This window comes from Tachypleus tridentatus, chromosome 11 (genome assembly GCF_004210375.1).
Source record: "Tachypleus tridentatus isolate NWPU-2018 chromosome 11, ASM421037v1, whole genome shotgun sequence".
Taxonomy (NCBI): Eukaryota; Metazoa; Arthropoda; class Merostomata; order Xiphosura; family Limulidae; genus Tachypleus; species Tachypleus tridentatus.
In genome coordinates, this window is record NC_134835.1 from 68,126,505 (window position 1) to 68,152,448 (window position 25,944).

Sequence of the window (25,944 nt, forward strand, 5' to 3'; positions counted from 1 at the left end):
ATTAGTATATGTATAACAGGATAACGAACAAACAGAACATTTTTAGGTAAAAGGAGAGAGAGAAAAGCACATTGCCTCAAAAGTACACATAGATAACCAAATATTAAACCTATTTTTTTTATAAACATATATACAGGCAGACAAATAGAAAAACAAATATAAGCATACATTACCCGAAAACAAATAAATGAATAAGTGTTTAAATAAATGGACCTTACAAATGTGTGGTTTCTGTAGATAGATTGAGAATTTGTTTCTTAAGACTACTGGTAGGTGATCCAAAATTATGGTGCATTCTAGTGAGTCATTTTTATGTGTTACAAAATCCAGTTTAGTTTGTTTTGAATTTCGTGCAAAGCTACACGAGGGCTATCTGCGCTAGCTGTCCTTAATTTAGCAATGTAAGACTACAGAAAAGGCAGCTAGTCATCACCACCCACCGCCAACTCTTGGGCTAGTCTTTTACCAAGCAATAGTGAGATTGACTGTCACATTATATCGCCCCCACAGCTGAAAGGCCGAGCACGTTTGGTGGGACGGGGATTCGAACCAGCGACCCTCAGATTACGAGTCGAGTGTCTTAACCATGTCGGGTCAAATCTAGTTAAAAATAAATGACCAAATAATTACATGAAAGCATTTATTTTATACACAAAAAACATATGAAATCGAAACGTAATTAGATGGAATTCGTGTATTATTGATGATGTTTCTATTTAGATTTTTGTTGCTAACAAGATAACGAGCAATTTGATGGATGAAAGAAATTGATTTCAAAATATGTTTTAAAACCAGAGGAAGTGGTGACTGTATCAATGGTTTGAGAACTTTCATCTAAGTAAAGTAATACGTCACTGAATCACAGGTTTCGATTGAATACACGGCAGTTATTATTGTGACTTTTATTAGAGATAGACAGATCACCTCTATGTATTTCAAACGACCGATATCCCGAAGAGCTATAGTTCCGAAGGGTCGATATTCTGTAAGTCGAACGTGAATGCAACTACGCGTTCAAGCCTAATGTTCATGTAGGTTTTTGTATTACATAAGCAGTAGGATGTCTGTAATATTATATTCGCACATACGCCGAGAACATTATGAAGTTTGTTTGTTAGCATTCAAAGGCTGTTATTATTCTTACTCGTAGTTAAAGCTTTCTAATTTATGAAAGACTTATATCGAAATTCTTATAGTAATAACAACATTATGATTATTATTCGTGGAATATCGCATATTCTGACGGAAGTTTTTCCAAATATCAGTCTCACTCATTTCAAACATCGCACCTTACATAAAACCTATGGCTGTCTCTAATATTTAAGAAAGTCCTTGTGCTGTTATGTAAACATCCGACTGACCACTGTTGGTGGTCTACGTTGTAATTAAAAAAACAAAAGTAGGTAATTTTCAAACAAAATAATAACGTTTTCAATTTTTAATTAATTTTCGGAAATTATTTTTCTACGTCGCTATCTGAGAAACATTGGGGGACATTCTCTAATGAATAAATTGAAGAAATATTCAGAAACATTTCAAAACCTTTGAATTTTAGTCTTAAGTAAACTGATAGAAATGAGGTTCGAGGTTTTTCTGAAGACAGTAACACTTACACGTGTATAACCCATTATTTCATTTAAAACCTATCTCCTGATATAGGATCTATTGTGCTTGGATACAGGAGTGTAGGCGGAAGTCTATAAGAGGTAAAGAAATTACAGAACGAAACCATATTAAATAACTAGATATTTTCACATAAAATATCAACAAATAATTAATATATGATCGTAGTATATTGTTATCACCATACCAAAAATATATGCAAATACAAAATGATATAATTATTGAATAATGTAAAATATTTCGTGAGAGAAGTACAACTCATTTTACTGTCACGTGCTAATCAATTATTTAAAAACAATTTTTAGAACTCTTATATGTATACTGTTTCACATGCGATTGTTATAGACTGCTTTTATTATTGTATTTTATACCTATATTTTATGAATGACATCTTTAAATATTTTCGTCTGTAAAAGAAAAATTATTTTAATATATTCATCGATGGAAAACATACAGCTGCAGTTAAATTTCAGCTAAGAAATCTATTTAACATTTACATCTATTGCATTCAGTAATATATTTCGTTTACGTATACATAGTACCACTATTCATTTACGATGTGAAACAGTTTATTAATAGGGGGAAATAAGTGTTCCACTATTTATTTATTATTTAAAACAAATAACTTTGAAATATAAATAACAATAGATGTGTATAAAATTTTCGTGGTAGTCTTGGAAAACACTATTCAACAACTAGATAACATAAGTTATATAAAGTGAATGTTTTCTTCCATGTGAATCGACTGGTGGCAGCCAACAAACAGCGAACGATGCCACTACCCAGCGATAGGAGCTAAGGTTGGTCACGTGATTACGGCTTTTCCGTTTTAACACACGAACAGAAGGCGGACGCTCAATCAGCATGATGCTTGCGCACGTGCAGGATTGTGGGGAGCATGCATTGTTGCTCGTGTGATGACTTCTCACGCTAACTCACCGGTGTTGTAAGGAAGTGGAAAGAAGTACACAACTTCAGTTCTGCACGAGGAAACTAGAAAACTATCATGATTTTACTGTTGCGTTTAACATTAGCATGTAACTTATAACTAGACTTTTGACGTTGTCAAGATCTTTATTAGACGAAATGAAAACATTCATCTAAGAGATACTACCGCTGTTAACAAGTAAGTATGTTCAACTGCACTGTTTTAATATAAAAACAACAATGAAATTCCTGCTTTTAACCCATCTTAAGTGGATAAATTAATGTTTAAAACTGTAACCACTTATCACCAGTTCCTGAAATGTAATAATACAGTAAAAGCACGCCACCTCTAATATACATTCAACTTTTCGAAATACATTATGAAATGAAGCTTTAGAAGCAAGAAATTAACTTATATTAATTTATGACATTTGTAAGTAATTTAACTTCACTGTTTTATTCTTTCTGTGCAGTATTTATTTTTAATTTGCAATTGATTGAAGTGGTTTGACATGAATATTTAAAAATACAATTTTGCAGAACCTTATTTTATTTAAATACTTGCAAAGAACAGATTCGAGCTGTGAATTTTAATGTAGTTTTAATCTGGTAAAAGCGTACGATCAATCTGATATGTACGTGAAACTTTCGAAGGTATAGATAGATAGTGTAGAGTGAATCTTACAAATTATGGCAGGATTAAGCATGAGATTTTCTGACGTCACTGTCATGAAGGAAGTTTATTTTCCGATGAAACATGCCTGTTCGTTTCTTTAATAGTTCAATGAGAATTTGAATGAATATATTGATAGAAGAAACAAAACGCAGTTTCCGCCTTACATATTCGTGTTTTATTCATATCAAAGCTACATTCAGTGATGAACGTTGTATAGTTCGGAAGTGTTTTTTCCTCCGCCACTAGTAAAAATCGTCTCCAACCCTGTTTGACCAACATTGCGTCGTAAACTCAACTCCACTTTAATATACCATGGCCTGATGGTTAAGGCACTCAACTGGTAATCCGCGGGTTCGAATCCTCGTCCCACCAAACATGCTCGCCCTTTTAGCTTTGTAATGGGACGGTCAATCCCGTTATTCATTGATAATAGCAATCCACACTGCTAAATTAGGGACGTCTAGCGCAGATAATCCTCGTGTAGCTTTGCGTGAATTTCTAAAACAAACAAACCACTTTAATAACTAACAGGTAACGGAAGGTGACTTATTTTTGTAAAATAGAAGCCGAAAAAAGTAGTTTTTGTTTAAATTTGCATGAATTTAGAGTTAAATGAATGATTATTTTGGTTTTGACGAAACTCAGGTTACTAACTTTAAATTTTGGAAAGGTGACGTAATGAATCTCTTTATAATTCAATTTCAGTCTTTTAACAAGATGAAAGTAGCGAAACAGTTTCGTTTCAGATACGCTTTTGTCAATATTTCTGTGGTCTTACAGTTTATACTCGTTTCACAGTCGCTCACTATTTTACTTTAGGGCATCTGACAAAAGTTCTATCACGTTTTTTAAATTTATGTTTGTATATTAACTTTGACCATTGTGCGTTAATTAACTAAACAGTCTGGCATTGAAAATATAGTTGTAGAAAAATAGTATTATTTAAATATGTATGTATACATGTAAGCCTTTAACCCATGTTCATTTTTATAATTCAAACTAAGTGCATAGTTACTAATCGTAACCAAATTTACGTCGCAACACTAAAAATACAAAAGCTTAAACGAGTATAACTGAATCTTGCAAGTCACTTTGTGGCCAAAACACAGAAAAAATCCTATTTCGAATACACAAAAATACAATAGCTTAAACGAATATAACTTAATCTTGCAAGTACCTTTGTAACCAAAACACACAACAAATCTTATTTCGAATAGTACAAAAGAACTATGATTTTCCTCTTCTGAAGATAAATACATAATCTGTTGTTTTTTCTTCTGTTTCTTTACGTTTTATTCACGCCTACTGACGTCAACAAACTTCTTTGACTAGTTTGTTAATTGAGTTTAAGCTGCTCTGTGAAACGTGAAACTAATTCATACATTTATAACTTTCATCATAGCACCTGGATCTTCAATCATTTTGATTCTTTTTATCAAAGCTAGAAACATAAAATAAGATAGCTAGTTTATATTTTATTGCGAATTTGAATGTTCTATGAATTTGCTTCTCAAAGCAATGGTGCTGATAAGTCAATTTTCATAACGTGTATTAAAGTTTGACTTGTAATATCTCTACATCTAATATGAAATTAGGCTTAAGTTCCTGTTCAGAGGTAATGAAATAGTTCTACAAGTCGTTTCGAATCAGTATTCCTTCCATTCCATTAGGAGCCAAAACAGTTTTTAATTGTGTATATTGTAATTACGCTGAAATATTTTTTGCGAACGTTCATGAGCAGCACGTGCATCTCATTCTTTGTACAAATTGTACTGCAGTGAACAAAAGAATTCCAGATTTCATTACAACTTTTAAAAAGTTATTTCTTTTTCATAAGTGACGCTATTATTTAATCAATATCAGTAGCCTTAGTATAATCATGTAGAAAATGTTTTGGCCTAAATGTAATGAATAATGAAAATTAAACGTTTAATGCTTCCCTCGCTAGTCTTAGTTCTTGGAAAGTAAAGGAAACCTAATGAAACGCATAATAAATCGCATATGTTTTTCTCGCCACTCAATTTGTGACGTCTCGTGGCCCAGTAACATCACGTTGAAAAATTATGAACGCTCGATTAAGCATACTGCTTACGCAGTTAAATCTCGTTTGGTAACTCCGCCATTAAACACGTTAATGCTAATTTTGGTTACTCATCAGTTCGCTGCGTACAAGGCAACAGAGTCCTTTTTTTTTTAATCTGGTTCTTTTTCTGGATAGTCAAATAATAAAAAAATGCATATTAGCGTTTTAGAAAGCCAATTTGGTATTCAAGTACTTCAGTAAGTGTTTATTTGGAATCAATGTTTGTTTTTGTTGTTCATTGAAGTAACCCGTTTGTCCTTAAAAATAATTGTGCAGTTCACTTTAACGCATCATGTCGAAGAACTGACATTTTATGAGCATTTGATATAATAATATGCAAGTTTTAGAACTTACCTAAACATTTCTAAGTAATATGTAGGAATAGGTAAAGCCGTACTGACAGATATTATTAGAAACTACGTGAAAGTTTAGCATTATTTATTGATCTACGAAGTTAGAAATAATAGGATATTTATATTACTAGTGTTCTTAATATGCAAATTTAGTCAGTCACTGAACAAAATGCATATATTATTACGTAGATGAATACAAGTTCATATGTGTGTACATATAAGCCTTCCAGTGAGTCAGCGGTAGGTATACGGACTTCCAACGCTAAAATCTGTGATAATCAGAGAGCATATAGCCAATTGTATAACAAACTTATGTGTGTGTGTGTATTTTCTTATAGCAAAGCCACATCGGGCTATCTGCTGAGCCCACCGAGGAGAATCGAACCCCTGATTTTAACGTTTTAAATCAGTAGACTTACCGCTGTACTAGCGGGGGGCATCTTATATATAAAATGATGTTATTTTTCACTTAATAGTATTGAGACTATGTAGTGAGTTTGGTTTTGTGTGTTACGTTTGTGGTTATAATTCGGTGTATTGGCGATAAGTAATAAACAGAATAAAATAAACGACACAGTAAATAAACAGTCCACCATTTGGATATACGATGTAACATCAACCGTATAGAACATAGTTAACTATCCTTAAAATCTTCCAACTTCTATTTGTTCTTATTGGTTATTTCCATCCAACAAACATTACAATCGATAAACCTTATAATCTGTTCACCTGTTTTACTTTAAAATAGATGTTAGTTCAGTTAAACAAACCACCACCGTACGGGCCGTATTAACGATAGTGTCCATTAGGTTTTTGCAGTGTTGTTGTTGTTTTACGCTAGTTTATAAAATGGATTATTTGTGTTTTGTCCTCAATGGGAAGGAGTGTCTCGGATTTGGCCATTATAAGCCTTCAAACCTATAGCTAACCCACGAGAACTGATCTCTCTGCATTGTTTACGATAGTAAATGATACAAAAAAAGTACACACATATTTCTTTTTCCCTGAAACGCTATAGGAAATGTCGAGAATTTAACGTCTTTTGATAATAGGTTATCGTTCTCAAACTGCGTATCCAAGAATTCATGGTTCGGTCTTGTTGCAGCAACAAGATTTGCACTTTCAATGTACTGGGGAAGTGACCGTTGAACCCCACTATTCGGTCAACTGAGCAGCTCAAGAGTTGGTGATGATTTCTTTTGTCTAACAGCCTGTTCTATAGTCTATCAGTCCAAAATTAGAAATAACTATACACGCGAAAATAGCCCTTGTGTAATCTTCCGCGAAATTTATGACCAATTTTTTTATTTCTTAATTATTAGCAAATTATTTAATCTAGAAGTTTGCAAGCGCAAAGCTTAATATTTTTGAGTTTTATTTAATGTAAATATCTTAAGAATTTCAAATCAATTAAGCATGTAGAATTCTTTATTAATTATCAATAATATTACAATGGTATATTCATAGAACTCAAACGCGAATAAGACTTCAGAAAATAATATTAAATAAAGGAAAACAAAAATATGTCTAAACATATTTGCGAGTTGTATGATGACGGAAGCATTTCATAAATGAAGTACAAAAATAAGTTTGCTTGAAATAAAAAACAATTAATTTTATGGCAGATTGGTATGCTTTGCGTTTGCAGCGTGGTATCGCAAAGAGCATTTGCTCTTAGTCACGTATATCATGAAATTAGCGGTACCGTGCTTTCGTTCATTAGTTTAAGAAATGCATCTTTGACCTATATAAATCATTAGTGTAGCATTCGTGAAAATATATGTGTGTAAATACGTTTTCCTTGCTCTTGTTTCAAGAATATTAACTTTGAGGATTTTTATTGTAAAATCGTTTTCGTTTGTATTATATGATTAATTCAATACCAAACCACCCTTAATTGCTTTAACAGAAAATATGGTTAGTTAGAAAACGTATGAGAATAGTTCTGGCAGAGTACGGAGAAAATTCAGCTTTCTGACGAATACAGGAATATATGAATTTTAGTAGAACAATTCAAACACCCTCCACTTTCTAACTCACCAAAGTCTTCCTTGCTTTACATAAAAATGTACAACTTCTTCGTGACTAAGGAGGAACAGATGGTAAAGGTCACATGTGTATTTGATGTCGTTCCCAGAAATTCTTACTTTGATAAAATATCTACGGCTAAAAAGTATACAAGGTGGACCGTGAAGTCATGAAAAATAAGTTGTTCCAATAATTCTACAATACTGGCTAAAATTACAAAACTAAATATTTACAGATGCTTTGATAGACTAGCAGAAAAATATAGTAAAAAGACAATACAACTACAATCAAATTAACTACAGTTAATGCGTATTTGTATCACAATATATTCAAATATGTCTCCATTACTACATCTCTTTTGCTGTATTCCGAAAATTCAGAAGTTACAAAGCCGTGATGTTTACTTATTTCGGGTTTGGCATCAGCCCATATTCTATCAGAAAAATTTTAATGTGTATTTATCCTAAAGAAACGCACACTTGTGTTGTTCTTATACCGTATGAAAACATACGATTGGAAACAGTTTAGAATTTCAGCATAATTGACGTTTTCACTGCTGACGGGATTTTTAAAGGATATTGCTTGTTATCGCCGTGTGATTTTATCTTCCACGAAGAAGTATCGGTCGGAAAAAAAGAAAAAGTGTATCTTTATGTGTGTTGAACATTTTAAACTATAACTAATCAAAACCGTGTTTGGTTTCCAGAAACGGCACTTTATACGTTCACTAAATAGTAAATTGGAGTATAAACCAAATAATTCAGTATATAAGTTAGTAAATAAAGGTTTCATGTGAAAGGTATACATTAATTTGTCGTAAAAGAACAGTTGTTATTAGTCAAACTTCTAATGACTTATAATCTGGAACTTAGAACCAACTTAAAAGTTTCTTGCGCACTCTGTCCTTTTGACATGAACTTTGTGTCTTTTGATTTGTTTGTTTATTGAATTTCGCGCAAATCTACACGAGGGCTATGTGCGCTAGCAATCCCTAATTTAGCTAGCAGTGTAAGACTAGAGGGAAGGCAGCTAGTCAATACCACCCATCGCCAACTCTTGGACTACTCTTTTACTAACGAATAATGGAATTGACCGTCACTGTATAAAGCCCCCACGGCTGAAAGGGCGAGCATGTTTGGTGTGACGAAGATTCGAACCCGTGACCCTTGGATTACAAGTCGAGTGCCTTAACCACCTGGCCATGCCGAGCCTGTGTCCCTTGCATTCTTCGTCATTTAGTGTAAAACTTTCAATGGAAATTCTTTAGATGCATCTGGTTGTTCTTGTTGTTTTCAATTAAGCACAAAGCTACACAATGGGCTATCTGCGCTTTGCCCTCTACGGGTATCGAAACCCGGTTTTTAGCGTTATAAGTCCGCAGACATACTGCTGAGCCACTGGGGGGCTAGATGCATCTGGATATAGTTTTCTCCCTCAGGGAAGAAAGGGTAACTTGACCGTTGGCTGCTTTGTACACGAAAAAGAGCAACCTTTCTAAAAGCCTTCACACATTGTATATATGTTAAAAAACTGAAAATTAACAACAATACTGAAATCTTCCAAAATACAATATGAAAACTTACCATTTTAAAACTTGTCCATAAATATATTATTAAAACTTTGCATTTCAAGACCTTCTTTCTCATACATACATACATTGTTAAAACTTAGCACTTTAATCCTCTTTATATTTACAGTTTTAAACCTTTAAAACAAACAACATCATTAGAACTTTTTAGCATTTTCAAAGCTTTCCAATAAGTACATCATTAATCCTCAGCGGTTTAAAACACATAAATGAATAAACTATAAGAACATATTTTTAACATATAAAATGGTTTCTCTGAAACAGATTCATCAATACTTTTATGTGGTTTTTATGTTATTACCATGTTACAAAGTTATGACACTATCTGGTAGTCGCCACACAATTTTAGTTGAACTATCACTTGGAGGCCCGGCATGGTCAGGTGGTTAGGGCGCTCGACTCGTACTCTGAGTGTCCAGAGTTCGTATCCCCATCACACATAACATGCCCGCACTTTCAATCGTGGAGGCGTTATAATATTACGGTCAATCCTAATATTCGTTAGGAAAAGAGTAGCTCAAGAGTTGGCGGTGGGTGATAATGACTGGCTACCTTCCCTCTAGTTTTACACTGCTAAATTAAGGACGGCTAACGCGGATAGCCCTCGTATGGCTTTGCATTAAATTAAAAAAGAAGCAAACAAATATCACTTGGAATGTTGGCTGCGACATCACTGTTTAGAACTTAGTTACCAGGTTGTGAGAATCAGTCACCTCGGAGTTTGCAATGTTTTGTTCAGAACAAAGTTGATAACAATACAAGAAGAAAGGCTAGGTTTGAAAGGTTAAAGTCACGCATAGATCATATTTTAGAGGTCAAGTGTTTTGATGTGTTTTATAATTTTTTTTCTTTTATTAATCTTATCCATCCGTTTGTTTTTAGTGCGTATGACACAAAATTTTAGTGTCTTACATTGAAAAAAAATTATTGATTTGCTTGTTGTTTACGTTATTCCAATTAAAATAGCACAAAATCTTAGCTAATAATCCATAGTTTAATAGTATATACGTTTTAATTTCTTCTTTCTACAAGGTAATGTTTTAAAACGTCCTCAATTTCCCCTAGTGTGAACACGTCACACATTTTCTCTTAGCATGTCACCATTCCTATTTTATCCACCACCCCTTGAAAAAATACGAAAGTAACTAGCTACATGTATCTCAAGACTGCTGGTATGGGTATTAAATATTTTATTGAAGTAAAGTAGAGAAAAAAACGTTTCAACATTCTTAGGTCATCTTCAGTTTAACAAAGAGAATTTGCAACTAACTGTTCCTGGGCCCATATCTTACGGAGGAGAGTGTAAACGGGTACTGGACTGTAGGGGGAGTTGCAGTATATGTTAGGTTATTTAATTAGTTTGTTTGTTTGTTTTGAATTTTGCACAAAGCTACTCGAGGGCTATCTGTGCTAGCCGTCCCTAATTTATCAGTGTAAGACTAGAGGGAAGGCAGCTAGTCATCACCACCCACCGCCAACTCTTTGGCTACTCTTTTACCAACGAATAGTGGGATTGACCGTCACATTATAACGCCCCCACGGCTGAAAGGGCGAGCATGTTTGGTGCGACCGGGATTCGAACCCGCGACCCTCGGCTTACCAGTCGAATGCCTAAACATTGTATATGTTTCTTTATACTGGTTTAATTTTGGTTTTAGTTGTTGTATAAGTAAGGCTTATTTGATTTCGCGTCTGTTTATGCTTCTTTCTCTACTTAGTATCTGAGTGTTTTCTATGGTTATATTGTGTTTGTTTGATTTGCAGTGTTCAAAAACGTGTGAAAGTAATTTTTGTGTTCTTTGAATTTGGTTCCATTCTTTTGCCTGTTTCTCCAATATATAAGTCATGGCAGTTGTTCCATTGTATCTTATAAATAATGTTGGAGTTGTATTTGTCAGTGTAGTATTTACAATGTATGGAATTTACTTTTGTAACTACTTTTTGAATAAATTTGGTGTTAACTGCAGTGTTGTGTTTTTAGTTGTTTTTTTCCAACTGTTGGTTATTTTTTAGCTAATATCAGCAATAGGTGGCATGCAGTAATGTAAAGTTTCAAAAGTTTGTTGTATCTTGTTTGTTGTTGACAGTGTTGTTGATCTAGGTGTGTGTGTGTGTAATTTTTTTCAACGGCGTTTGGAGGAAATTTGTTATCGATTGATGAAGTGTTGTTTTATTTTGTTCATTTCATCGTTAATCAGGTGAACATAGTTTTGTGGCTGTGTTTATTTGTTTTCTTAATAAATTGAGATTTTGTTTTGTTTCATGTGCTGAGTCCCACGGAATGTATAGTCCAGTATAGGTGGGTTTTCTATGGATTTCTGTTTTGAATTGTGTATCGATTCTTATGATCTTGAGAAATGCTATTTGGTTATTTTTTTTCGTGTTCATAGGTCAACTTAATGTTGAGGTGTATTGAGTTAACGTGGTTGAAAAAACTGTGTTCTATAGATGTGAATCCAGCAATTGTATCGTCAACATATCTGTACCAGAAAAGTGGTGGGAGTTAGGCTGAAACGATCGCTTGAGTTTCAGTCTGTTATGAAAATGTTTGCTACAACTGGTGACACTGGAAAAAATATCAGCGAAAAAATAGCCAACATTTGGAAAAAAAAATTACAACAAAACGCAACATTCCAATAAACACCAAATTTATTCAAAAACGAGGTACAAAACTAAATTCCATACTAAGTAAAAACTACACTCACAAACACGACACCAACATTATTTATAAAATACAATGCAACAACTTTCACGACTTTTATGTTGGAGAAACAAGGAGAAAAATGATAACCAGATTCAAAGAACACGAAAATACAACTTCACACGTTTTTGAACGCTACAAATCAAACACGATATAACCATGGAAAACAGCCGGATACTGTGTAGGGAAAAACATAAACAAACGCAAAATCAAAGAAATCCTACCTGTATAACAAGTATAAAACGACTACACTTATCCGAATAACGATACTGACTATCACTGCTATAACCCACCTACATCTAAAAGTGCAAAGAGTGTTGAGTGTTTGGTTTCCCAGTCTGATATTGAAACCATAAATGCATGTGGGGGCCACAAAGAATAAAATTAAAATAACAACTTTTATCTCCTTCAGGTTTTGTTATCGCGAAGAAATGTTGTTCATGGAACCCGTGAAAATATTTTATTCATAAAGTTACCTACCAGGGAAACTCGAAATGATTCGCTTCGTCCTTTTTTTTTTTTTCCTTTTTTTATCTATATTTTATTTTAGACTTCAACTTTTCAGTAAAACTTGGTCACGAAAACATCTAATCAATAAAGACGTTTCACAATAGACCCCAGTATACATTACCTCATACCAGTATATTATAATATTTAATACAATGTACCTGCAAGTTTCATGCACCAAAGCTTCGTTCCTTATTTTTTCTTGGTACTTTGTCGTAATCTGTCTAATGGAAGATGGAAACTTACAATACCTTGGACGCTAATATCGCTTTCCTTTGAATAACTTCTGATAGCCTATTATTCCGCACTGAGATGTTGCTGGGTGTTTTCTTACAGACTTCCTTGCTTATAGATAAATACTGAAAACTGAGCTCCAATAGAAAGAGTTTTGTAAATAAAGTAATCTTGAAGTACGTCTATGTTTAATGGAGCATTTTCTCAAACGTTTGGGGCTTTTGAAGCAAATTGAGTTATTTAGTGATTGGTTACTGTCACTCCAGTTATGTTGAAAGCGAAAGTACTGTTGTATTGCAAGTACATTTAAGTTAGAGTGTTGTAATTCTAATATGAACTTATTTACGACCGCCCAACAGATTATTTAGAAATTTTAATAGTAATGTATATAAAGTTTGTTTAAACATTCTATATCACTTAGTAAGTCCAGTGAGTAGGAATGAATCTAATGGTTCTTCTCGTTTTCGAACTATGAATCATGATTTGCGTCTTTTTGCAAAAATACACTCCAATTTTTGGGGCAGTAGGTGTTTTAAAGATCAAATGCCATAATTCTGTTAGATGAGAGTAGCCCTAGAGTTGGCGGTGGGCTTTGTTGACTGTCTGCCTACTCTAGTCTTTCAATTTAACATTAGGATCAGGTATATACACATAGTCTTTGGGCGAAATTTTTGAAACAAATCGACACACATAATGACATTGATTAGCTTTCCTTAATTGTGATGCTATGTTTAATGCGTTATCAATAGCAAAACTTTTCTCACAGTCGATAATATTTGGAAGGATACATTTGGCAAAATATTTTGGCGAGTATTCAGATATTCAGGTGACAAGACCAATTCTCATAGCTTCGATCCCTCTTCTGTGGCCCGGCATGGCCAAGCCTGTTTAGGCATTCGACTGGTAAGCCGAGGGCCACGGGTTCGAATTCCGGTCGCACCAAACATGCTCACCCTTTTAGCAGTGGGGGCGTTATAATGTGACGGTCAATCCCACTCTTCGTTGGTAAAAGAGTAGCCCAAGAATTGGCGGTGGGTGGTGATGACTAGCTGCCTTCTAGTCTTACACTGCTAAATTAGGGACGGCTAGCGCAGATAGCCCTCGAGTAGCTTTGCGCGAAATTCAAAAGCTTACAAGCCTTTTCTGAATTTTTTTATGATCGAATCTGTAGCATTAGTTTTCATTTTCAGCTCAACATTAACCGAATATTTTCGTCTCAGTACTAATGTTGTTCGTGTTTCAAATATTAATAACAGAAACATTTCATTAACAGGCATTATTTTTATACTGACCGACTATTTCTCAACTCTGTGTTGTTCTTTGTCAATTGTAGGGGTTTTTATTCAATTTAACCTTTTATTTTTGAAATTCGCATTTTGATGGAGCAAGTCGTTTCTTATGATCGTTCACGAGAAGCATGTTTCATTCATTTTGTCAAATGTCTTATATTATCAAGTAAGCCTGAATGCAACGTTTCTTTGTGAGCAAGTACTGAACCTAAAGGAGTTTGATGTGTGAAACTTAACACACATTAACTTAATTTGGCTGTTTATTGACAGCTGTTTGTTTGTTTGTTTTTACATGTTTTTATTTTTGTATGCAGTATGCTATCACAGGATAATACTGATCGAAGCAAGCTTATTGCACAATGTTTGTGCCTCGTAGCCCCTCTCTGAAATATTGTTTTTGTTGTAGCATCCATGTTTCTATTCTAACATGAAACAGTTTAATCTGGTGAGATGAAATGTAATGTTAGGTGTTCCCAACCAGAAATTTCGGAAATAGCGTTGTAGTGACACGAAATGAAATATTTAATAAAGATCTCATCTTCCAAGACTTTTAGCCATGTAATTATGTCGCAGACACGAATAAATGTTGTTTAAACGCATTTTATATCAGAAATCTAGAGAAAACAAACAGCAGCAAAGATATAGAGAAACTTTTAGAAAATACTAACTGTATCTCAAAAATATAACAAGATAAAAAATAACATTGTTCTTTGTAATTAATTCCTTGTCATCGTTTGTGTTTACTGAGCAACGTGTTTTAAAATATGTTTGCATCTCCTTACTTCACTTCTTAAGCAATGTTTGTATTGTAAACCGTTTTAGATTTTTAATATTTATACAGCGTAATATTTTACCCTTCGTCACGTTGTTTCAATCAATGTATGTTTACTGTTTAAGCGCAAAGCTACACAACGGGCTATCTGTGCTTTGCCTGCTGCCGGTAACGAAACCCGATTTTTGGCGTTAAAAGTCCTTAGATTTACTGTTGAGCCACTCGGAGTCGTCGTTACTCTAAATAGTGCGTTTTAGTTTAGAGTAGAAGAAAGTTTGGTGGTAACGAATAATAAATTACGTTAAATACAAGTATGAATATTTGTATTTCCATACTATTGGTCATTATTCTGAATTTATTGCCATAGGGTTCAAACATGGCATGTATGTTTTATATTAATACTCAAAAAAACTGGCTAAGCGCGGTCCAGAGGCTACCTAGGTGGATTTCTGGTTTGTACCCCTTTATCGCCAAAACAAAATAGATAAATAAATAATAATCGTGCTCCCAAGTATGGAGCCGTTTTAGCGTTATAAGAGTGAAAGTTAAATCCCAGTATTCGATTACAATCGTCTACGTGTGGGTGGTGTTGATTTTCTGCCTTATCGATAGTCTGTCAGTTAAAAATTAAGGACAACCATCCCAGCTTGCCTTTGAATAGTTTTGTGCAAAAATTAACAATATGTCATAATTTTACAGAGCTAAAGGTATTGTTAATACCAACGAGAATTTATTACACTGAATTTGGTTTGTTTGTTTTTGAATTTCACGCAAAGCTACACGAGGACTATCTCAGCTAACCGTCCCTAATTTAGCAGTGTAAGACTAGAGGGAAGGCAGCTAGTCATCACCACCCACCACCAACTCCTGGGCTACTCTTTTACCAACGAGTAGTGGAATTGACCGTCACCTTATAACGCTCCCAAGGCTGAAAGGGCGAGCATGTTTGGCGTGACGGGAATTCGAACCTGCGATCCTCGGATTACGAGTCAAGCGTCTTAACCACCTGGCCATGCCAGGCCTCTGAATTTGGTTACTTGAATACAAATCTTGTTTTAAGTTTACTATCATATATTTCTACAATATGACGTGATCAAATGGCTTTTATTTATCTAGGAAACAGTGAATTAAAAAACAAGCATGTTGATGGAGACATATTCATGATCTCGTTCCTGCCATACTGTTTACATCTGTGTTCACTTATCTACTCTTTTGAATGCCAACAAAGTTTATTTTCTTTTTAATAAGAAATATGTATCTCTTCATCAGATGTCCTACGTGATCGTTCGAAAGGCATATAAAGTTTCCTTGTTATACAGCTGGGAAATATAAAGTAAAGTAATAATATAACAGTATTCTTTATTGTTATTGTTGTGACAGCTAGAAAACTCGACTGAAATGTGACATTCCCTTTTATGAAGTTTCAAAACGGCTTTTTTTTTCTAATATAGAACTAATAAAGTCCTCTGTGTTGAATGTAGTAATAGAACATTGGTAAAGTAATAAAGAAAGTAGTAAAGTAATGTAAAAGTAGTAAAGTAATGTAAAAGTAGTAATGTAAATGTAGTAAAGTAATGAGAAAGATATTATAACAAATATCGTATATATGCTTCTTTTATTGTAAGCTGACGTTTTTATTCTTATCTTTATTCAGGCTTAACCAAGCATACCATAATGAAGAAACAAGTCCTCATTGTGACGTGTCTGATCATAGCTATCAGTTTACGTTACACTGTTCTCGGCCTCTGTCCCATTCGCTGTCAGTGTAACGAAGAAAGATTAGTAGTAATTTGTGACGGAGCTGGTCTAGATGTAGTCCCTATAACTCTTAACCCTGACCTCCGAGAACTGCACCTCAGTAAAAACAGCATCAAAGGCATCATGGCAGCGTTTAGTGTCTACCACAACTTGGAATACTTAGATATGACTAATAATCAGCTAGTTGCTCTTGGCCGTAAGAATTTTCATCTTCAGGAAAAGCTACATATTCTACTACTGGGGCGCAACATGATCTCATCTTTGCATCGTTCTACATTTGATGGGCTGAGCGACCTTCAAATTTTGAAACTTGCCGGAAATTTCATTCGAGAGCTTCCCGACGGCGTTTTTACTGAGCTGGTACGCTTGGAAGTTTTGGACCTATCTGAAAATAGCATAGATACCATTTCTAGAGACGCTTTTATGGGATTAGAAAGTCTAAAAATCCTTTTACTCAAAGACAATAAACTTGGGCATGTTCCCACACCCTCATTTAGTACTATTTCACATGTGCTAAGCATAGACTTAGGCTTAAACAATTTCCCCATTTTACCAGACAACGGTTTTTTCAACCTTGTCAGCCTGGAAAAGCTGAAGTTAGACAGCTGTGGAATTCGAGAAATTCAAAGAAGTGCTTTCAAAGGATTGAATAACTTGATATATCTACTGCTTCAAGATAATTTGCTGGATTATATCCCAACAAAAGCGTTTCCATACCTTAAGAAATTACTGGAACTAAATATAGGGCAAAACAACATGAAAACTATCCAATCGAAAAGTTTCGAAGGTCTGAGTAATATGCAGACCATTACCATTAACAGCGCTCCCTACCTTGAAAGAATAGAAAGTGAAGCTTTCCTATTTAATACTAGATTGCAACATGTTATTCTTAATCACAACAAAAAGCTTAAATATATTGACAGAAACGCCTTTACTTCACTAACTTTGTTGCGTTCTGTAAGTCTTCGAGGAAATTACTTCCAAACATTTATTAAAGAAACTCTACCCTGGAGTGACTTGGAGCGTTTCGATCTTCGTGACAATCCATTAACTTGTAATTGTAGTCTTTCTTGGCTGCTACACCATTTGCAAAACCGAAATTACTCGGATGCTTTTGATGTGGATTTAACCCATATTCGGTGTGAAAACCCGCCTGTACTTCGTGACCTCACGCTGAAAGGCTTGACTATTGACGACCTTGGTTGTCACGAGCACCAAACTCAAAAGATTCTTACTTGGACATTCGCTGCAATCGGCGTTCTCCTGGTCGCTACGCTTGTCGTGGTGTTGTGGTACCGTCAGAGGTTTGCGAACGATTTGAAAATTAAATGTAATACTTCAATCCCAGAATCTCATCGCTATCGACTGGATAATCATCTGAGGGGAGCAACTTCGCCAGAACAGGAGTGGGTGGTGAAAATTGGAAGGGATCCCTTCCCTGGAAGGCTTGTCTAGAAATCGTTAATGCGTAGTTTACACGTAATAAAACCGTTCCATTCTTTATTGTATAATATATATTCGTTGTAAATTCAGCCAAGTTAGTTGTTATCGCTACGCTTCTAGTTCTATGTACATTTGTTCACAACGTGTCAACATACGAGCTGAGGAACTCCGTAATAATGACTATGAGTGATATATTTACTATCAAGAAGTATCACTAATAACGAATTTATTGTAAAAGTAGCCAGGTAAGTGTTGACCACTTAAGCCCTAGAATATATAGAATAAATAGTAATGCATTTGGAAGTTTGTAAATTATGACTATTTAGGCTCTTAAAATCAGACGCCATATATTGTGGTACACAAGAAAACGTGTTATATTAAAACTGTCTCACTGGAAAAATAGAGCCCGGCATGGCCAGGTGGGTTAAGGCGTTCGATTCGTAATCCGAGCCACGCAGGTATTCGAATCCCCGTCGCACCAAACATGCTCGCCCTTTCAACCGTGGGGCGTTATAATGTTACGGTCAGTCCTACTATTCGTTGGTAAAAGAGTAGCCTAAGAGTTCGCGGTGGGTGGTGATGACTAGCTGCCTTCCTTCTAGTCTTACACTGCTAAATTAGGGACAGCTAGCACAGATAGCCCTCGAATAGCTTTGCGCGAAATTAAAAAAAAAAAACTGGTATAAAGTGAATGAGGTTTTATACCATTCTAAAACATTTATAATGACGATTTTCATTTACTGCACAGAACGTCAGTTGATAATGTAATATATTGTAAGTAATTTGGTGTTTTGATCGTTTAGCGAAGATACAAGTTAATTAATCGCTATAAGTAAAGCACGTAAAAACTGGTAGAAGCTGTTAAGAGATTGTTTTCATTCTTTCTAGAAGCTTAAGTGTTTCTAAATTATTTAATTATCGTTTAGATTTTACCTATCTTAATCCAATAATGCAAATCGCGATTAATCCAATGAGGTTCCCGCCATTCTAATTAAGAACACACTTTAGTTTTTTAACTCAATGAGCAATTCTGAGACCACCCTTGGCTACTGTTCTGAATGATTAAACCTTAAAAAGAGCAAACACACACAAAAAGATTGAGAATGATCTTGCTGTTTTAAAGGCCTATCCTACATTATATAAGTCGTGTCATTATTATTTATGGTTTGTTGCTCCTTACAAACAACCATCTCTAAATGTTTGTACGTATTGGCTGTAAATACCGTCTTTGTTCACGATCGAATAGTTCTTGGTGAAAACGAATTTTCCTCATCTGCCGTCTGCATTTCTTGACTTACAAAGTAATTTCTGTTTCACACGCAGCATTGCTGATATATATAAATATCATTACAAAAAATTACAAATATTAAACTACATTGTTTGTGCCAATTCTGAATTTTAAATGAACATTAACAAAACTTAACCAAAATTACGTGTGTAATCAACTAATCTAAAAAGTGGAAAACATCATTTCCCAAAGACAAATTCAGAAATTCACAAGTTAGCCTACTTCCCGAAATGAAACGATTCACAATTCAGTTTATGTTAGTTGTGGAATAAAAACTGTTTTGGTGATGATGAATAATGCATAGAAACGTATCTTTATTTTTCGAAGAACAAGTTTTGACTGCTTCAGTTTGGTATGAATTTCAAAAGTTTTTACGTAATTGACAATTCTTTTACATAATATTTTCAAACATCATATTTACAAATTTTTGTAACCTTCAACATTATAGATGCAATAAGTTTGTTTTACATTCTGCATTTATTAGGCTAGAGTCAGACATCTAGATTTATTCATATAATGTTAACTTTATATAAACATGCCTTCAACCTATTCAATCTTTTCTAATTAACTTGAAGAAAGCACAGCACAGATTTTTGCTTTTTTGTATAAATACCCAACTCATTTGGTAAAGAGTAATTAGTAGCATATAATCGCTTTCTCTTGTTAGTTAGATTTTCTAATTAACTAAACTTTTTAATCAACACACTACGTTTCTATTCAAGCTACTCAAGCTTTTAAAGGTTTAAGCATTGATTACTGTTCTATATTATTATCTGCCTAACTTGACCTCAGATCTTGGATTTTATGTTTTTCAGTAAGTGTATTCTAAAAAGTTTAATGCTTACATGGCTTAATGGATTCTTAGCTAAGAATTTTAATGCTTACTTAGCTTAATGGATACTATGCTAATTCTGTATAGAAGTTTGTTTTTTGTTCATGTGGATTGTACCCTATTCTTTTCAGATACGCTTCCATTGTAGTTGCCCCGGCATGGCCAAGCGTGTTAAGGCATGCGACTCGTAATTTGAGGGTCGCGGGTTCGCATCCCGGTCGCGCCAAACATGCTCGCTCTCCCAGCCTTGGGGGCGTTATAATGTGACGATCAATCCCACTATTCGTTGGTAAAAGAGTAGCTCAAGAGTTGGCGGTGGGTGGTGATGACTAGCTTACTTCCCTCTTGTCTTACACTGCTAAATTAGGGACGGCTAGCACAGATAGCCCTCGAGTAGCTTTGTGCGAAATTCCAAAACAAACGAATCCAATGTAGTTAGTTTGGTTTTTGTTTTGTTTTTTCAGGTTGTGTCCACCAAAGTTACATTAGAGCTATCCACAAACAACTGGTACTAAGTTTAATGCAAGACAGGTGCAAGACAGATATTCAACACTGCCACCACGTGGGCTACTCTTGTATCAGCAAAGAGTGGGATTTTACTGTCATTCTTATATATACAAAACTTACAGCCGCAATATGTGGAACGTGTTTTTGTGTCAATGGGATAAGAACTTTGATACCTCAGATTAACAGTCTGGTCACACCAATCATTAGGCCAAGCCGGTACCAGTGTTTTAACACGAAATACAACTACTGAAATGTTGGAGTTGAATCCCTCTAACTTTCTAAAGATTAACAGCAAAAAACCAATTTTCATTATTTACAAATTATTATAATAGTTATAAATAAACAACTAATTAACAAGATGAGGCTATCATAGACCACTAATTATTATGTACCACATTCAGTAATCAGTAATCAAAAATACCTTACTGAATTATCTCATTCGTGTCTATTTACTTTTGTAATTCCTTAACTAATAGTTTTTGAGAGTCAAACGTATTATGAGTTCAAAGTCGAATTAAAAGTAACTACTCTTTCATTAAACTCCCATATTGAACGAGCGGAATGTTTACGAATGTACAATGTTAAATCTGTTGTTGGAGTCCATCTGGTGGACAGAGCAGATAGTCCATAGTGTAGCTTCGCGTTAAAATAAAGAAACGAACAAAATGAAACGTTCTTTGAAAATAATTTTTAATTAAACATAGCAACAAAAACTCATTTCAATGTTAATTATATAAACAAATTTTGAAGGAAATTTCTAGGCAAAGAAAGGATGTTTTATTTCATTTAAACATGATAAAGAATTGAAATATATGCGTGTAAAGACTATCTTTGTTGTTATGTATATTTTCTTTCACACTGTCTGTCATTCAGCTGTAAGTTTAGAGGCTTATAACGTCAAACAGTGCAAATAATTCGCCGTACAGCGTCGCGCTTCAACGAAAGCAGGATTTTTACTAAACCTTTTTTTGGTCTCATTGCCAACATGAACATGAAAATAATGCTGTATGAATATTCCACATAATGCAACGTGAACAATAATATCATCATCTTCTTAGAGCGTTTAAGAATTCTCAAAGAAAAGAAGTCACAAAATAAAGATAGTATAACTCTCATTCATTTATGAGAGAAAACCTAGAATCCAGGTTTCAACACCCGTGATGGGCAGAACACAGATAGTCCATTGTGATGCTCTGTGCCTAGCTTCAAACAAATAAACATAAAAATGATACATCCGATATAAGAGTTTTCATTTTAATCTGACAGAAACTGCTCTTAGCAAATTTAAATTATTTTCTTCGCAGAACTGCCTAGGATCACCAACATAGGATGCTTAATGAATAACACGTAGAAACACGTGTCTTTATTTCTTTTGAAAGTAATTCAAATAATACCGGTAAATACGAACAATTTTGGACTTTGGACTTCTTTGACAAAACAGCTAGAGTGAGTTAAAACATTCTTGGAGATTTTTTTTGTTATGGTCATTAAATCTCGCTTTCCTTTATCAACCTACTCCAACGTTACGTGTGTAATTTAAGATTTCTGGTCTATGGTATTTGCTTGACTTAAATGTAGCAGTCTTTACGTTCATGGGGAATGGACACGTTTCTTTGGTTACATATGTCTTGTATTGCGTGGTTACCGGTTGAGGAAACTTGGAATAGTTGAAACGAGACACACGGTAAATGACTTTGTCATCGATCCATCATGGTTTTAAGTCTTTATTCTGTGTATTATTATTCACAGTATAACTAAAACTGGGTTCTATTAAGTGCAGATGAGTTAGATTAAACATAATCCTAAATTACAAAAACACAACTAAAAATATGATGAGATCGTAAGTGTTATTTTGTAATACTTATGTTTTAACTCCTTTATTTCATAAAACCTATTCGAAGTGTACGTGTTTCTTAATTGGAAAAAAAACAGAAATGTTTGTGTGTTTTCTGTATAGTGTTGTGTATAATGAATTTTAGATTATTTTTTTGTCTAGAATTGAGACATTTCTTCCGTTTATTATTATTTGCAGTTTTTTTAACTACGATAAGTGAAAAAAGAGGACTCAGGGGTATGTTTCAGAAAAAAAAAACTCATATAGTGACGTCATAGTGTAAGCATGGAACGTCGGAGCTCGTGACGTTCTCGGGTTGGAAAGGAAAGAAGATTCTCTCAGAAATGATATAGTTTGTTTTTCTGCTGTTAGTTATATTTTCTTTGGAACTTTTTATTTCATTTAATAACATCAAACAGCAAAATTCAAAATTAAATTTTTGTTCGCTATCACTGCCTTTAGGCAGTAGTTTCTAATTGCTCCTTAAAAATCCCGAACTTATAAAAATAAAAGACATTAGATTTCTCTTATCAAAACTTAACTTCTGTTTACTTTATACTAAATGAATTACTCCACAAGAACAAACTGATTGACATTTGCGTATTTTTTTTTCTATTAGATGCATTCCGAAGACGGCGAATTATGATCGTGTTTTACAGAAGTGAGAAAAAATAACGTACGAGAGTCCAAATACAGAATTTTCCCTCCTCTTTCTTACATTGAGTTTTCCTTGATTTGTTAAATTTTCAGATGCACGCCTGTAACAAACCATTTTGTTCACTAAACACGCTCATGATTTTCAACTTTGTGAAAACGTAAACAAAGTAAGAAATGTACAAAGAATTCTCACCTTAATGCTACAATATAAGTCGTATAGTGTTCGGAATAAATAAATTTTTACAAACAGTTAGCTCTAAAAAAACGTTTCGACATGTTCGTAACAACTACAATCTTTCCAGAGATATAAGCGTTTGCAATAACAGCTGTTCTTCTTGTTTCATCGTAATGCTTTAAACACCAAACAATTGATGAATCAGGAGTATTGCGCTCACAAAAATCAAAAGCTGAAAATAGATGCTTCTGCCATAAAAACATTATTTTAACTGTTTAGAGAAATGCAACTCTCGTTATACTATTACGTTTACTTAGCCTTACGTATTGTTACATTGCATTCAAGCTCTCAGTAAATGTATCATATGACAAAACCCGGTTAATTTCACATCAATAGCTCATCTCTACCACAACTCAGTCACTTCATTTCTAATAAAATATAAAAACTTCTCAAAAGTTATTTACTACACATGCATGAAAAAGTACTATGTGAAAATAATTTCTGATCTGTTATTATGCCAGCTTGAACTTCGATTATGTAAGCACTTTTAGTCATAAAATATAGTTACAGTGCCTTGCAAAGGTATTCATTCAACCATTAATGCCACATTTTGTTGAAATACAAATAACGTAAACAATTTTCAATGATTTTTTTACTCAAAGCTCTAATGATCAAATGTGTGAAAAAGGTTATATGTCAGCGAAACCTGCAAAGAAAATATATTGATTAAAATTTGCTGACTGGATACGTATTCAGCTCCCGAAGTTAGTACTTGTGGAAGCACCCGTGGCACCAATTACTGCTGCAGTTCCTTCTTTAGATAGGTCTCTATCAGCTCTGCACTATGGGAGGATGTAATATTTGTCCGTTCTTCCTAGCAACATTGCTCCAAGTTCATTGGGAATCACTGATAAACTGGAATCTTCAAGTCTTGCCATACATTTTTATTGGAGTCCAAATAGGACTTTGATTTGGGTAATTTAGGATAGACACTTCCTTCTTTTGAAACTTCTCCAGTGTGGCTTAGGTCATGTGCTTTGGATCATTGCTGTGTTGAAATGTGAACTTTCGACTCAGTTTTAGATTCTTAGCTGACTGACGCAGGGTTTCCTCTAGGATTCGCCTGTACTTTGCACCATTCATCTTCCCTTCACTCCTGACAATCATTTCAGTCCCTGCTGATGAGAAACATCCCTATAACATGATTCTGCCACCACCATGCTTAACATTTAGGATGGTGTTGACTGGGTGATGTGCTGGATGTAGACCAAAAAGCTCAATTGTTTCTCTCATCTAACCACAAAACCTTCTGCCACATGTCTACAGTATCATTAATATGCTTTATTACAAACTCCATTTTCAGTAATGGCTTGTTTCTTGTCACTCATCCGTACAGGCCAGCTTTGAGTGGAGACCGGAATACTGTCGAGGTATAAACACTGACTCCCATCTCGAACATGGAACTTTGCAAGTCTTTCAAAGTCACTAGTGGCTTCACAGCGGTATCCCTAACCAGTTTTCGGCTTCCCCAGCTGCTTAATTTGGAAGAGTGGCCTGATACGTGTAGTGAGTGGGTAGTATGAAACACATTCCACTTCTTTGTGATGGACTTTAAAATACTCAAAAGGATAATCAACGACTTTGAAGTTTTCTTGTAACCTTTTTCTGTATTTCTCTATCACTTTATCCCTGACTTGGTCTTCATGGTTAGTTTGTGGTATCGTTTTGGCAGTTGTGGCAACAATTGCATTTACTCTGAAGACAAGTTAAACTACCTTGATTACACAGATACAGATGTTTTCTACCTGGACTGATTGAAATTATCGCAGCAAAGGGTTGAATGCTTATTTAATTGAAAATATTCTAATTTCATTTGAAAACTTAGCTTACTTACATAATACCAGTTCGTTTGTTGTTGTTGTTTTTAGTTTCATGATTACAAGCTTAGAGAGTAATAAAATGTTGAAACTTTGCAGGAGAGTGAATACTGTTGCAAGGCGCTCTGGTTCGTAATGTATCTTTGTTTTCAATATTCTTATGGCATTAGTAATCAAGAGGATTGTATGTCAACAATACGACGTAATAAATAATTCTATTAGCTTCAAGGGTGGAAAGAATTAATTTCGAAGTTTAATCATCTTAATGGCTCATGCTCACAAGACACAGTAATAACGGTATAACAAAGTAAAGAGACGAGAAATCTTTACTCTGTCGTAAAACGACCTATGTCGGTTGTATAGAATTTAGGAATTTGATGAGCGCAAAACAGAAATGAAATTTAATAAATCGTGAAGCAGGAATGTGATTATAAGCTCTATAGTAATGACACAAAGAATTACAGTGTAATTACAAACTACAATAGAAAGTATGCAAAATCACGAAAATTTATAGTTGAATGTATTTGAAACCAAAATAGAAAAACAATATAAAGTCAATGAATAAAACAGGGTATTTAAAAAGCATTGTAGAAACGTTATAAATGCTACTGTCACAATAAACGGTTTTGTTAAAATGCCATATATGTAGCATAACTTTAAATGTTCTACAATTGTTGTTAAGTGGTTGTTACCCGTACTGTAATAATTGTGTTTGTCTGTAGCTTTATATTCTCTGTACTTTGGATATCATCAAGGCTACTATACGTGTAATAAAGGAAAAAAGTTGAAAAA

The 25,944-nt window shown here is 34.3% G+C and overlaps 1 protein-coding gene across 3 annotated transcripts; it reads left to right on the forward strand.

The window, feature by feature from the left end:
• Nucleotides 1-2,471: 2,471 nt before the first annotated feature.
• LOC143232375 (uncharacterized) lies at nt 2,472-25,944 on the forward strand. Of its 3 annotated transcripts, XR_013017510.1 has the most exons (4): nt 2,472-2,749; nt 16,436-18,227; nt 22,642-22,810; nt 23,063-25,944. XR_013017510.1 is itself a non-coding variant. In XM_076467718.1 (3 exons), exon 2 carries the CDS (start codon nt 16,456-16,458, stop codon nt 17,992-17,994), a length of 1,539 nt encoding a protein of 512 aa, XP_076323833.1. In that variant the 5' UTR covers nt 2,472-2,749; nt 16,436-16,455; the 3' UTR covers nt 17,995-18,018; nt 23,063-25,944. The 3 variants fall into 3 exon arrangements, 1 of the variants encoding a protein (XP_076323833.1); XR_013017509.1 differs by lacking the exon at nt 22,642-22,810; XM_076467718.1 differs by lacking the exon at nt 22,642-22,810 and having other exon boundaries at nt 16,436-18,018.